The sequence below is a fragment of the Aspergillus ibericus genome (assembly GCF_003184845.1).
Source record: "Aspergillus ibericus CBS 121593 unplaced genomic scaffold BO80scaffold_48, whole genome shotgun sequence".
Classification (NCBI taxonomy): Eukaryota; Fungi; Ascomycota; class Eurotiomycetes; order Eurotiales; family Aspergillaceae; genus Aspergillus; species Aspergillus ibericus.
In genome coordinates, this window is record NW_020292146.1 from 101,104 (window position 1) to 114,776 (window position 13,673).

General features: G+C 53.1%; 6 protein-coding genes across 6 annotated transcripts; 2 read left to right on the forward strand and 4 right to left on the reverse strand.

Annotated features, from left to right (window-relative positions):
* Positions 1-465: 465 nt before the first annotated feature.
* BO80DRAFT_364773 (mitochondrial import receptor subunit TOM22) lies at positions 466-1,375 on the reverse strand (the record flags this gene model as incomplete). The annotated part of the gene is made up of 3 exons (XM_025716167.1): positions 466-522; positions 769-1,058; positions 1,258-1,375. 3 exons carry the CDS (start codon positions 1,373-1,375, stop codon positions 466-468), a joined length of 465 nt encoding a protein of 154 aa, XP_025571454.1.
* Positions 1,376-1,634: 259 nt separating this feature from the next.
* On the reverse strand, positions 1,635-3,744 carry BO80DRAFT_428465 (mitochondrial-processing protease subunit alpha). The gene is made up of 2 exons (XM_025720258.1): positions 3,566-3,744; positions 1,635-3,483 (listed from the first exon to the last, which is right to left on the reverse strand). Exons 1-2 carry the CDS (start codon positions 3,665-3,667, stop codon positions 1,840-1,842), a joined length of 1,746 nt encoding a protein of 581 aa, XP_025571455.1. The 5' UTR covers positions 3,668-3,744; the 3' UTR covers positions 1,635-1,839.
* Positions 3,745-4,202: 458 nt separating this feature from the next.
* On the reverse strand, positions 4,203-6,366 carry BO80DRAFT_364774 (acetoacetate--CoA ligase family protein; the record flags this gene model as incomplete). Its single annotated transcript, XM_025716168.1, has 2 exons — positions 4,203-6,056; positions 6,145-6,366. 2 exons carry the CDS (start codon positions 6,364-6,366, stop codon positions 4,203-4,205), a joined length of 2,076 nt encoding a protein of 691 aa, XP_025571456.1.
* Positions 6,367-7,156: 790 nt separating this feature from the next.
* Positions 7,157-7,749, forward strand: BO80DRAFT_198357 (uncharacterized protein). Its single transcript, XM_025714176.1, has one exon. It carries the CDS (start codon positions 7,194-7,196, stop codon positions 7,536-7,538), a length of 345 nt encoding a protein of 114 aa, XP_025571457.1. The 5' UTR covers positions 7,157-7,193; the 3' UTR covers positions 7,539-7,749.
* Positions 7,750-10,363, forward strand: lcb2 (putative serine palmitoyltransferase 2). Its single transcript, XM_025714177.1, has 2 exons — positions 7,750-7,751; positions 7,960-10,363. The coding sequence occupies exon 2, from the start codon at positions 8,169-8,171 to the stop codon at positions 10,203-10,205; it is 2,037 nt and encodes a 678-aa protein (XP_025571458.1). The 5' UTR covers positions 7,750-7,751; positions 7,960-8,168; the 3' UTR covers positions 10,206-10,363.
* Positions 10,364-11,206: 843 nt separating this feature from the next.
* On the reverse strand, positions 11,207-13,268 carry BO80DRAFT_198385 (PQ-loop repeat-containing protein). The gene has a single exon (XM_025714178.1). The coding sequence runs from the start codon at positions 12,805-12,807 to the stop codon at positions 11,512-11,514; it is 1,296 nt and encodes a 431-aa protein (XP_025571459.1). The 5' UTR covers positions 12,808-13,268; the 3' UTR covers positions 11,207-11,511.
* Between the last annotated feature and the right edge of the window lie 405 nt (positions 13,269-13,673).

A 13,673-nucleotide genomic window follows, 5' to 3' on the forward strand; every position in this document is an offset into this window, starting at 1 on the left:
CAGAGACTCCGAACAGTAACAGGTGAGCAAGATAATCCATGTCCAGATGGGAACCACGCCATCCCTTGTTTGCTTTTTGCCGCGCTAGCCCAGATCAACGATTAAAAAGAATAGGATGTATTCGTGAGTGAGCAGGTTGAAGTTTTGCCTGTGGTCCCTCAGATTGTTCCGTATCCCCGATTTTGTACAATTGCTTTTAACCCAACAAATACGGGATCATGCATTGCTGAATCAGTATGCTCCGACTCGCTTGTGAAAGATGTAAATCGACAGATTTCGTCCAGGGTAATTTTGTCATCGACATTCCGCCACAGGCAGATCGATGCAACTCTTAATAAATCGTAGGTCTAACAACAACAGGCGGCTTCGGACAGGCTTTAGAACGGTGTTAGGGCGGTTCGACAGGCCATGGCGTATCATCTATTTCCACCTGTTGCGATCTTCATCTTTGGCGGCGAGATTCATTTACAGGGAGGGTTGAGCAGGCTTCTCTTCAGCAGCCGGGAGGCCGGGCGTAAGCATCTGTTGCAAAGTAATCTGGTTAGCCGTTGCTCTGAGATCGTTCAAAAGTACCAAAACACGCATGAACGATCTTGATGACGTCTGTCTGTCCTTTCTTGGCACTGAATAACAGCGGAAAAGAGTTTTCACGTCATCGCCGACTGCCCCGGACGCGACAGCATAGCAACACAAAACCCAGCGCCAGCCAGGCGACAAAATTTTGGGTCGATCGAAATCAAGAACGATAAGAACGTGTTGATTACATACCTCGTTAGCACCCTTGATCATACCCTGCTCGCGCTCCATCTGAATGTACTGCTCCTCTTCGGCGTAGGCCAGAGCCCATGGGACACCGAGGAGGAAGGCGCTGGTGCTGATGATCCACAGCGCCTTACCGCTAAACAGAACGCTGGACTTTGTAAAGGAGGTGACGGCGTCGACAGTGCTGGTGAACTGGCGGCGGGTGGAGGGAGGAACCATGTCCTTCAAGGCATAGAGACGGTCGTAGAAGGTCTCGGTGTCGAGCTCAAGGTCGGACTCAACAGAGATTTCAGATTCTGTGTGAATGGCATGTTAGAAGATGGATTTTATGCGTCTTGGATGGCTGCGCCGATAGATGGATAGATCACTCCGGTATGGATGGATGAGACGGGCGGATGTTGTTGCGCGGAGGATGGAGGTAGGGGTGCGATTGCTCGCGTGTATTGGATGCTGCATTGGATCTCTGCTCTTCATTGAGAATGTCAAGATACTAACCGGTGTCAGTGTAGTCGTCCTCATCCTCGTCGTCCGAGGTAAGAAGGACGTTGTGCTTGCTGGGCTGAGGCTTCTCCTGGGAGAAGTGCTCATCCTCGACTTCGGTAAGCTTGACCATTGTGACGGTGGTGAGGTGAAGAGAGATAAAAGGATAGATAGGCGGAGGAGTGGTTCGTGAGGAGCACGGGCGAAGTTCGAGGTGATGGAAAGTGTTGAGGACGGACGGAGATTGATGGAGGCCGGCGGATTCGACCTTCCGTTCCAACTTTTTTCCCGGGCGGAAACGAACGAACTCAATGCGGTAAGGAGCTTCGACCTCTTCAGCCGATGCATCCTCGCGACAACCTGTCCCTCATACGGTCATTCATTATTCTTTGGTGAGATAGCGCAACTCGGGGTGATATATATTGTACATAAGTGTATACATGGCTATCTCTAATTACATGGAGTGAAGAAAAACGGAACCCGATACATCCCTCTCTATCCGATACATATAGAACGCTGGACAGCACCGATCGGACGCTGTCGGGGCATACCTGCTTTGCAGGACCCCTATCATATCTGCATCAATCGTCTAGCAAATTATCTCCTTCCCAGCTTCCATCTGGCGATCCGTTCTTGGATCTCCTCCCAGGGGAAGGGGCGGAGCCTGTAGCCTTCTAGCTCGCCTTCCTGCAGCACAACGGTGGGCTTGCCGGTGCCTTGTCCCTTGTTCTCGACAAGACCACCAAAGACCTGCCTGGCGACCCGACGCAGGTCCTCCACAGTCAAAGCCTCAATGTGCGCGCACATCTCCTTCACACCAACCTTGCGGCCGTGGACCTGAACTTGACGTCCAAGATCCTCCAATTCGACCATACGAGACTCCAGGTTCATCAGGAGCGATGAACGAAGCTGGTTCTTCGCACGGTTGACCTCCTGTGGCTGCAGGGCTTGGTATCCTGTATCGAGAGTGAGAGCCTGGAACTCGCGGCACATGACCTCCAACATCTCGGCCGTCCGCGTCGGGCTGCAAGAAGCGGAGATTCCGAAGATTCCGCTATCCGTGTAGCTGTGGTTGAATGCGATGCAGCTCTCAACCCAACCGTGCTGGTTCAGAACGTTGGTGTAGAGGCGCGAATACATGCCCTTACCGGGACCGCCTGCCGAGAAGGAACCGCCACCTCCGAGCAGGGTCTGGAGGGTAGCCAAGGCGTAGATATCAGGGTTCGAGATCGGAAGTGCCTCGAAGGCAAGGTGGATATGGCTTAGTCGAGGCAGCATGGGGTTTGCCGGGGGAGGAATCGGGGGAAGAGACAGGAAACCACCAGTGTAGTGGGAGGCCCGGGTGAGGTCCAAACTCGACGACTGCACCAAAGATGGGTCAAGTGGCGACACGGAGTCACCCTGCGATCCAGTAGAAAGCTTCTTCAAGAAAGGTAATTTCGAAAGGAACCCTGACTTGGGAGAGGATGCTGTGGTGGATACCGTTGACGAGGGCGTGAACTGGGGAATGGTTGGCACCTGGCCTTCCTCAGCGGCCGACTCCGAGTGAGATAGAGTAGTCTCAATTCCCGCACCGGAAAGAGCAGGGCCACCTGTCTGCTTGTGTGTCCGCATGTCACCAAAGTACTGCTCTGTAAGCTTAACTGCCACGTTGTGCGGCACACCGGCAAAGGCAACAACCATGCGCTCCGGATTGAATAAGACCTCGCGGTATTTGTCAACAACGGCTTTGTTGATTTCCCCTAGTCTCTCTCGAGGGCAAAGCAGAGGGTTTCCCAATGTGTTATCCTTGTAAGCCGCCGTATGGACCAGCTCGGGCAAGATGAGCTCCGGCTTGGACCAGATCTCCCCAATCTCATATTCGGCTGTCGCCAACTGCTGCAGAACCTCCTCCTCGGTGATAAGCGGATCCCGGATAGTTTCCGCCAACAGCCCCAGGGTCGTCGGGACAGCCGAGTTAAAACTGGCGGACTGGTACATCAAGGACTCACGGGAAGAAGCACACTGGATGTTTCCTCCCAGGCTCTCCAAAACCTCGAGCATTTCATCGCTGGAACGGTTTTTGGTTGATTTGAAAGCCAGTCGATCCATAATGTGGCTCACACCCCGTAGACTCTCATCTTCATAGCGAGAACCGGCATCGACGTAAACTCCGACACCAGAAAAGGGCCCGGGCAGGGATTCAGTAGCGACACGGATACCGTTTGGCAGAGTTGTGATTTGTTCTAGCTCGGCGGGGTCCTATAATGTTGAGACAAACGAAAATATTAATCAAGAGTTCAAACAAAACCCCAACCCGGGGATCATGCACCGGGTTCCTTACCTTGGAGCCGTCATTGACGGTAGCGAAGCTTCTCGATGCTGAGCGAGGCACGCGAGCGAGAGGCTTTGCGGACTCAACGGCCCGCAGAACAGAGCGGCGCATATTGAAATATATTGGTGGTCAAATGGCCGAGAGAACTCAAATTCGGACTGCTCACTTCCCGGACGGCGTGAAAGCTGCGTTCCGGAGATGTCGTCGTCACGCCGGCGCCGCAAGGATTTGGATTCAGATCGCTTATCTAATCACCCAGGCACTCCGCGTACGTCAGAGTTCAGGCAGGCAGAATATCTTGGATTTGAGCACTATGGGGGTCAACGTCTCCTTCTTGATCCAGATCGATAAAGTGGTTTTATATTTACGACTGGGGATCCACTTTCTAGGTTCTACCAGAGCCTAGTCACGGTTCAATATCAAAAAGGCTTTTTGAGTCCTTTGAGATGGTTAGTAATATAAGTTCTAGATTCCCAGTTGAGTAATGCAGCAGAAAGTTGCCATGGCATTCTCGTGCGACGAATAAGCATTCTATCCTTCCAATTGGCAGGCAACAAGCGGACGGCATTATATACCATGCACCCAACTCCAATCCTTGAACTTTTACGTGACTGACCGGCCTATCGAAAAACGCCATGCTGGGAAACTATGGGTGCGCAGTGGCCCAGGCGCGATACCAGTCAAGGCACGAGGCGTTGGCCACACTTGCCCCAATCTTGATGTTCAGACCGCACAGGATCTGCTTCACAGCATTTTCGACCTTCTTTCCGTTGGACGTCACTGGTATTTCCGGACAGACGTCCACAATGCCGGGGACATGACGAGGGCTGAGTTCTTTGCGAATCGTCGCCTGGATACGAGATGCAAGACCGGGGGGTATGACTGTGGGCGCACCCCCTGCCAACTTCACAAAGAGAACCACTGTTTCATCCGTATCGATCCCATCCCGTCGCCGCCCAATGCACAGGGAATCCTCAACTTCATCCGCAAAGTGTTTCAGAAGAATGTTGTATATCTCTGCGCTGCCGAACCGAACCCCAGCTGGCTTCAGGACACCGTCACTGCGGCCCAACATGACCACGCCCCCAGTATGAGGATCCAGGCGCACGAAATCACCATGATGCCAAATTGTCGGTCCGAAGACATCAAAGTAGCTTTTGCGGTACTTCTCTGCCCCAGCTGCACCGGGAGGCCAGAACATAACGGGCTGCGCAGGAAAAGGCTTGGTACACACCAGATCGCCGGGTTCGCCGGAAACCGAAACGTCGTTGCCGGCATAGTCGTAAGCAGAGACAGCCATTCCCAAACAGCGGCACTGAATCTCCCCCTTGTAGACGGGCAGGATTGGACAGCTGCCGCAGAAGAGCGACAAAATATCGGTTCCACCGGTAATAGAGCCCAGCATAATGTCCGCTTTGATGGACGAGTACACATACTCGAACGTAGATGGTGCCAACGGAGAGCCCGTGCTAAAGATGGCCTTCAAAGTCTTCAGGTTTGCTGGCCGATTTGGGTGACTTGTAGGATGTAGCGAAGCCTGTTCCAAGATGGACAAATACTTGGCAGAGGTTCCAAAGTGTGTTATCTGCAGTTCATCGATCAGACGTGGCATTGCCATTTCCCCATTTCCACCTTCCGGGTCAAATGGTCGGAAAGGAGAGCCATCGTAGAGCACAATGGTAGCGCCGCTGGCAAGCCCGGAGACGAGCCAGTGCCACATCATCCATGTAGTTGTTGTGAAATAGAACAGGCGGTCGCCGGGGCGGAGGTCACAATGAAGCACATGTTCCTTTTTATGCTGCAGCAGCGTTCCCAGCGCGCCATGAACAATCGGCTTTGGTGCCCCTGTAGTGCCAGAGGAATATAATATGTAGACAGGATGTTCGGGCCCCAGGCTTGCAAATTCAAGAGCGGCAGAGGGATTGTTGGCTGTAGAAAGAAAGGACTTGTAAGAAAAAACCTTTCCACGATGTGGCATCACTTCTTGAAGGTCGAATCCATAAGATCGGATTGTGTCGAATATGACCAAAAGCTCCAGGTTCGGCAGCCCTGGGACAATTTGACGCAATTTAGCATCTGCGCCGTGTACCTTTCCATTGTATAGGGATGCATTATCGGCGAACAAGATCTTCGGTCCTATTTGCTGGAGACGTTCTAGCACGGCATGCACACCGGTATCAGGCGACACGCCTGTCCAGAAGGCACCGATTGATGTCGTTGCCAGCATCGCCACAACCGTGTTGGTATGATTGCCTAGGAATCCTGCAACCCGATCCCCTGCCCGCAGACCCGAGTCTTTCAGTGAGTTGGCACATCTACGAACTCGATCCCGCAGTTCCTTCCATGATACGAACTCCCGATCCGCTTCCGTAGCAGCTATCATCGCGATTGCGTTCTCGTCCGGGGACGTGGCTGGATAGAGAAGATTCTCAGCAAAATTGAGCTTAGTTCCCTCGAAAAAGTTGGGTCGGGGGAAAAGAAGCTGGTCTGAACTCAGAACCTATAAATGGTCAGCGATCTCGTTCACAGAGAAGAAAGACGCCGATGGCAGCCATATGCAAATGGAATCAAGCAACAAGTCTACTCACCCGGTCATATGGCCTGTGAGCTCGAATGGAGGTATAATCCCAGACATCTTCCCAGAACTTGGCAGGTTCGGACACACTCCACTGCCAGAGGTCATTGTAAGTGGTCATAGACAGACCATGCTTGGCATTGGACGTTTGAATGAAGTCAAATATCTGGGTGGTGTGAGGGCTCGAGTGTCGCCATAGTTCCTTGGAACTGGCTTCGCTGGTGGATCTGGTCATCATAAAAGATTTCTGATTCTCCAATCACAAGAAAAGGACTGTTGCAGCCGTGTCGGTTTAGCTGTAGGTGCAGTAGAAAGTAGTACGGAGTGATAGATGGCGCATTCAACTGAGCCGAGGACCTTCCTTCCGCCCTGATAGAGTTCAAGCCTTTGTGGCTCGTCGTTCGTCCAATATTCGAGACCTGTTAGCCACACGACCCTGATTTGGTTGTAGACGGGCCCTGGTCTTGACCTAGGAGGAATTGATTGCAATCAAGGCCGTTTACGTTGTACCAGGATGAGCGAGCGAGTCTACTCCGTACCTCGGGGCGGAATCTAGTCGAAGGACGGAATACGCAAGGGGATTTCCGCGATGAGCAGACAACCGGCTGGAGCCTGGAGTATACTGTAGTGTAAGGTCTTTTAGGCATCGTTCCGCGCTCTTCCAGAACCCATTTGCTGATAAGACGAAGAGAATCATCAAATCGACCAAGTCATTCAACTGCCCCCCGCCACGTACTTCGAGTCATCGCCGTCGGTTCGGAACCCCAAGCCGGACCCGACCACTGGCCTGAGGCAGCAACAAGGACTCTGGCTGCAGGGTGCAATCTGCATCCTGTGGTATGCAACTGCAGCGAGATTCATGCCAATTTGTAGCAGACACACTGGGGGAGTAGCGGTGAATTTACAGCTAGCTGTCAAACAAACTACAAGGAATGGATGGCAGTTTCAGGGTGCCTCCCGGGGGCCATCACCTTGCATTGCCCCTTTCTTTCGGTGGAAACTCAAAATGCGCAACGCAACGGATGAAATCGTGGGACTTGGAAGGGTCCAGGGGCGGCGGGTATGGTTACCGTCAGATTACCGGCCGGCCAGGTACTCGGATGGCGCACGGGCAGGCAACGATACCGCCCTGTGACGCCCAGATGGGTCTGGTTTCCACCCGTAACCCCATCGTCATTTGCAATCTCGCCAGCGAAAAATGCGCTTTTCGCTCCCCCAACCAAACCCTACTCCATACCCTTACGGCGTACACAGTACGAGTACGGAAGGCTAGTGGGTTCTAGCCTCGTACCTTGTTTATTCCCATTACTCTCATTATTCATAATCTCTTTGGGTTTTTTTTATTCGTGTCACAAAGCCGATTATTCACCCAATCTGTCTTCTTCCCGTTGCTCGAACTTGTGTTGAGGGCCCAGTCCGTCCAGTCGTCCTCTTCTTCGTCTTCCCTTTCGACCTCGTCCAGCACCGACCTACTCCCATTGCTCGCCGTCTCCAGTGCCACGCCCTGTCTCTCCAAACGGTCAATCCTGCTGATTGATTCCCTTTGGCTTAGGGATCCGACAGATCCCGCCGTCGAAGGGCTCCGTGCCCTCTACTAGTACTGTTCCTCCACGTGCGAAGGTACGTGACTGATCAAGCCGGATTCTCCGGAGTCTCTCGACAAAACGCCTCTCTCCTTTCCCCTTAAACCCCTCCTCGCTTCTTTTTCTCATCACTTGGGCTCTTCTCTTTGCCCGCGACGCGCAATTCGTCGGTCGCTTAGCCATCCTGTTTTCGTTCCCCCCGGTTTTGTGTGATGGTGACTGACTGTGGCTCTGTCCTCATCCAGGTGACATTGATCGAGTGTCACTCCCTGTCGGTTCGGAGAGAAGTATAAAGGAGGTCAGATCAAAGGAGCACGCTTCCTACAGTCCGGTCCGCCTGCTGCCTATTAGGTGGTACTTGCCGTACTCAACCGTTTGAGAACCGCGGTAGAAGTTCCTTCATTCTCTCGGTGCTGCACAATCTTGCTTGTTGCTCTCTGGCTGTTTCCTTGCGATGCCTCGTCGCGCTGCCAGTTCTTCCGCCAACGACCCCTCCAACGCGCCCTCTTCCTCACCCGCCTCCGCCAAGGGTGGTATTGCCATTAAGGCGCCCGCCGTTATACCTAACCGCCTAAGCCAGTTCTTTTCGACCTCTCCTAAGTCCAAGGCCGAACCTCAGACTGCGCAGGCCGCTGTCCAATCGGCCAGTGGGATTTTGAACTCTAGCACTGCCACCCCACCGATCAGTTCGGCCTCTCTGTCGCTTCCTACGATCTCTCTCTCCACTGCCACTGCAGGTAACCCAAACATGGACGAACCGCCGACCACACTCTTTCAGCCGCCTTCGCCCGAAGAGGCTCGTCGCCTGGCTAAGCAACATGCCCAGTTTGGCCCCATCGGTCACCATAGCCACCGGTATACCAGTCGACACCCCGGCGGCCCATTTCCGGAGCCTGTGATGGACGAACCGCCGTATTATTATCTCCTCACAACATATATCAGTTACCTTATCCTGATCGCCTTTGGTCATGTACGAGACTTCTTCGGGAAACGCTTCCGCGAGGAGAACTATCGGCACTTGAAGCCTCAAAATGGATACGGCGCCCTGAACAGCGACTTCGATAACTTTTACGTGCGTCGCCTCAAGTTGCGTATTAACGACTGCTTTGAACGCCCTGTGACTGGAGTCCCTGGTCGTTACATCACATTGATCGACCGGGCCACGGATGATCACAACAAGCACTTCTACCTCACCGGAACGACCACCGATACCCTGAACTTGAGTTCGTATAATTACCTTGGGTTCGCTCAGTCTGAAGGTCCTTGCGCAGACATCTCTGAGGAAACCATCAGGAAGTATGGCATTACTTCCGCGAGTACTCGCGCCGAGGTTGGATCGCAGGATCTCCATGTAGAGGTGGAAGATTTGGTTGCCAAGTTTGTGGGTAAAGAAGCTTCGATGGTTTTCTCTATGGGCTTTGGTACCAACGCAAACATCTTCCCGGCTTTGGTCAACAAGGGCTGTCTGATTATCTCCGATGAACTGAACCATGCCTCGATTCGTTTCGGTGCGCGTCTCTCTGGGGCGTCTATTGCCATGTTTAAGCACAATGACATGCGGGACCTGGAGGCAAAACTCCGCGAAGCTATCAGCCAAGGCCAGCCCCGTACTCACCGACCCTGGAAGAAGATCCTGGTTGTCGTTGAAGGACTCTACTCCATGGAGGGCTCCATGTGCAACCTCCCCGGATTGATCATGCTGAAGAGGCGCTACAAGTTCCACCTGTTCATCGATGAAGCCCATTCTGTCGGTGCTGTGGGTCCTAGGGGGCGTGGTGTCTGTGACTACTTTGGAATTGATACGAACGAAGTCGACATCCTCATGGGAACGCTGACAAAATCCTTCGGTGCCAATGGTGGTTATGTCGCCGCAGACAAGGAAATGATTGATAAACTTCGAGCTACCAACTCCGGTGTCGTCTATGGCGAGGCTCCCGCTCCCGCTGTTTTGGCGCAAATTATGTCGGCATTGCGGATCATTAACGGCGAACTTGTTCCGGGCCAGGGCGAAGAGCGACTGCAGCGTTTGGCCTTCAACTCTCGGTACCTCCGCCTGGGGTTGAAGCGTCTTGGCTTTATAGTGTACGGTCACGACGATTCGCCGATTATCCCTGTTCTCCTCTTCAACCCTGCGAAGATGCCGGCGTTTTCTCACGAGATGCTGAAACGGAAGATCTCCGTTGTCGTCGTGGGTTACCCTGCTACGCCGCTGGTGTCTTCCCGCGCCCGGTTCTGCGTCTCTGCCTCACACACCAAGGAGGATCTTGACCGTATTCTGACTGCTTGTGATGAAATTGGCAATGTCTTGCAGCTCAAGTTTTCCACGGGCATCGCGGGTGGTGCCTTGCCTACGAGTGAGGATGCAACCCCCCCTCCGGAGATGGAGAAGGAGTGGCGCCGCAAGCGAAACACCAAGATCGTTCCTCCCAGGTGGCAGATCGAGGATGTTATCAGACGAGGCGTTCAGGACGTCAAATCACCTCTGTACTAGATTGTCCGTCGCTTATTGCCCTCACTGAGCCCTGTCTGATGACGCCGTGACGATGCTGTTGCATATATGTTCGGAGTTCCTCAGCACATTAACTGGACTCGTTTGTGCCGATGCCAGTCATGCCGCGTCGCTGGTCGATTCGTGGCATTCCACCCGCTTCCTGTGTATCATTAGACGGCCCGCCGGTCGTCCCGCTTATGTTGACTTTGTCTTACACGTACCCCAACGAAAAACCTGAAAGGATCATGAACCCCTGATGCCAGGTGAATGCTTGGTGGCTTTTCTTCTGTGATGCACATTGTTTAAGCCCGCCAGTCACATCACCCAGCTGTTCAACAACCAATTGGCCACGACTTGCGTGCGTTTGTCTTTATTTGATTTCTTTTTCTCCTTCACATTCTTCCTCTTCCTGCGCCCTTTTTTCTTCTTGCCCCTTCTTTCATTGTTACCCTATAGATATTACTGCTGACTCGGTTCCCCTCACCAAGTGCTGGAGGGCTGGGACCAGAGAGAGCCGCTTATTGTTTAAACATGGGGCTATGCAACTGTACCTACATAATGAAACTGATGAGAGGGTGGGAACGAATGGACGGACGGACTGGACCCGGCGATTTGCGGTTGCGGCGCGCCGCCACTTAGCGATTATAATTAGATGACTGTTAATATTCTTTCCATGAAAATTGAATCTACTTCGCATTTACTGTGTTCATTCTGGTAGGATTAGGCGAGGGCCTGTCAATTTCTTTGTTGTTATTGGTTATCTTGTAATCTACTGGTGTTGAATGCAGTCCAGTCTAGCCAATGTATAGATACTAAGCCAGGAAAACAATGATAGAAATAGAAGATCATAAAGCGAGCTAGCTCTGCATCTCGAGCAAGCAATTCACATAATCTGTTGCCGTATGTATTCATCTAGTATGGACTAGAGAATGGAATAAAAGTCCACTGTATCAGATACCCAAGCAAGACCGAGAAAAACCCAACCAAAAGCGCCAATTAGATCTGAAAGCAATGCTATGTATGCCCCGAGTCTTCGGTATGAAGACATTCTAGGTACCTAGTCACCCACCCTTCCTCGGATGAGGAGAACTCCAAGAAATAAAGTGATAATGCAGAAAGCAGGGAAATATCGAGAGCCAAAAGCAATAAAGTCTATTCCTGTGATAAGGAGATAGGTTGGATAGCCATAACGTCGTGAATGATCATGTTCGCCTGTTGTATGCAGATACCTGCCTTGGGATGCAGTACCGATATGCAGAAAACAAAAATAGCGAAAAGGGGTATAGTAAGACAGCATGAGACAAAATCAAACTGTACCATATCTCTCACGCTCGTTCTGCAGGAGAGATTGGTTCTCCTGGGGAGGGACAGTGGCGTCGGAGGGGAATCCTCGCTCGGGGGACACAGAAGGGATCCAGCCCCTCATCCAGCCCCGGACGCGAGTCCAACGACCACGTCCGTCTTTGGGGTCTTCGACCTGCATGATGGACTCGTCGTCGCGCGACCCGTACATGAGAAACTGCACGCCCATCATACCGTCAAAGGCTAGCACACCGAAGGCTCCCAGGAAGAAAGGAGTGGCTAGGGTCACCCATTCGATGCGGTTGTTGCCGCCTGCATCGGCCCAGCCGCCGCCTCCATAGGGAGGGAAGTCGTACCAGGCGTTGGGGTTGGTCAGAAGGGAGGCGGAGTAGAAGAGGTTTCCGCAAAAGGCAGCCATGAAGAGCAAGGGGGAGAGGCCGGAGGTGCTCTTCCGGCAGTAGTTCTTGTAGAGTTGGGGGGGCCGGGAGCCAAGGTAGAGGAATGTCGACATCCAGGAGATGATCCGGCCGAGGATTTCGAGGGTCTGTTGTGAGGAGTCTGAGGCTGCTTGCTGCTCTGTCGGGGCGGCATTGGCCACGACAGCGCAGAGCATAGATGCCAGCAACAGCGTGCGTGGGGAACCCATTGGGAGACTAGGGCCACTGCCGGATCGGGTAATTGAGCGCTTGGAGGAGCTCAGTTTCTCATTGGAGTAGGATGGTGATTGACCGTTTGAGGTCGTCACCGCAGGCTCCTTGATATCCTTCATATCCTTGGGATTCGACGGAGTGGGAAACTCTGTAGAGCGTGGGGCCTGGCCGAACGAGTCATTCTCGGAGAAGGAGACCCCTTCCAAGACACTTCCCGGTGCATGGTCGTAGTCGGTATGAGAGAGGGCGCCGTAGCCGTCGTACCGCCTCTTGTAGTGTGTGTACCAGAAGTACTGGAAGACAAGAGTCACGTCGACACACACATAATAGCCAGCCACGATGACCTGCCAGCCGGCTTGCCGGGTCAGCAGGGCACCGATAAGGTTGCTGGTATCACCCAAACACCACTCCACGAGGAAGAACAGTGACAAGCCGGCTGTCGACTGTATTTGGAAATTCTTGTAGATTTGTGGAAGCTGAGCGAATAGCCACGACACGATACTGAGAGTGCCCAGCACGGAGGAGATCAACGCTAACGGTGTGGGGAGACAGATGTGGAGGTATGAGGATACGGCCGCGAGGAAGGGTGTTGTCGGTTCGCAGTGTTGCGGGAGCACCGCCTGGATATGGTGTAAAATCGGGGGAGGCATTCTCGTTGGCTGTGCCGGACACTATGTGACTGTGATGTAGTGAAGCTTGAATCTTTCTCGAATGGAGTATAGAGACTCTCGTAGCGGTGGGAAGGGGACCCCGGATAAGACACGGCGATAAGGAGACAAAGGGCGGGACGGAGAGGATATAGTTGTTTGAGACGGATGAGCCAGCAGGAGGGTGACTACTGGATGGCACGATGAGAGACGGGAGGGGAGAGGGATGGGAGAGCAGAGAGAATGAATGGATGAATGAATGAAAGGGAAGGGGGGAGAGAGAGAGAGAATGGAGGAGGATGAAGGAGTCACACTGGCAGCCTCGAGATCGGGTCACGCGTGACGGAGGCAGAGAGGATGATAGCCCATCCACTCCCTATCGGGCCCAGCTGATTGGACCGCGACGGGGGCAAAGGGACTCGGAATGGAGCGGACTCCGTTCGGAAGTCTTTGACTAACTCCAATCAATAATCCTCGGGGCTCCAGATGGGATGTTCGTTGCTGATCTTCAGCCGGGCTTGGGTCTCATGCAGAATGGATGCCCTGCTCCACTGTCTCCCTCTTCTCCTTCTGGCAGACTGACCCTCCTATCCGTCTGTCCGTCTGTCCCCGGGATTCTCCTGTATCTCCTTTCCTGCGCTTCGGTCGGCTGCTCACATTCCCGCCGCATTCATCTCCAAACCCCCCGAGATACGAGATCCGTCTGAGTGCGCCTGGGGTAGCACGGACGATACCGGATGATCGTGTTGGCCCTGGTTAAACTTTTTTCGAATCATAATCGCCCTCCATCCATGGGTTGGGACGAAGTCTTTGCAAGGCAAAGACGGCATTACCCAGGTCAGCCCGTGGATTCCCACGGACACTCACGG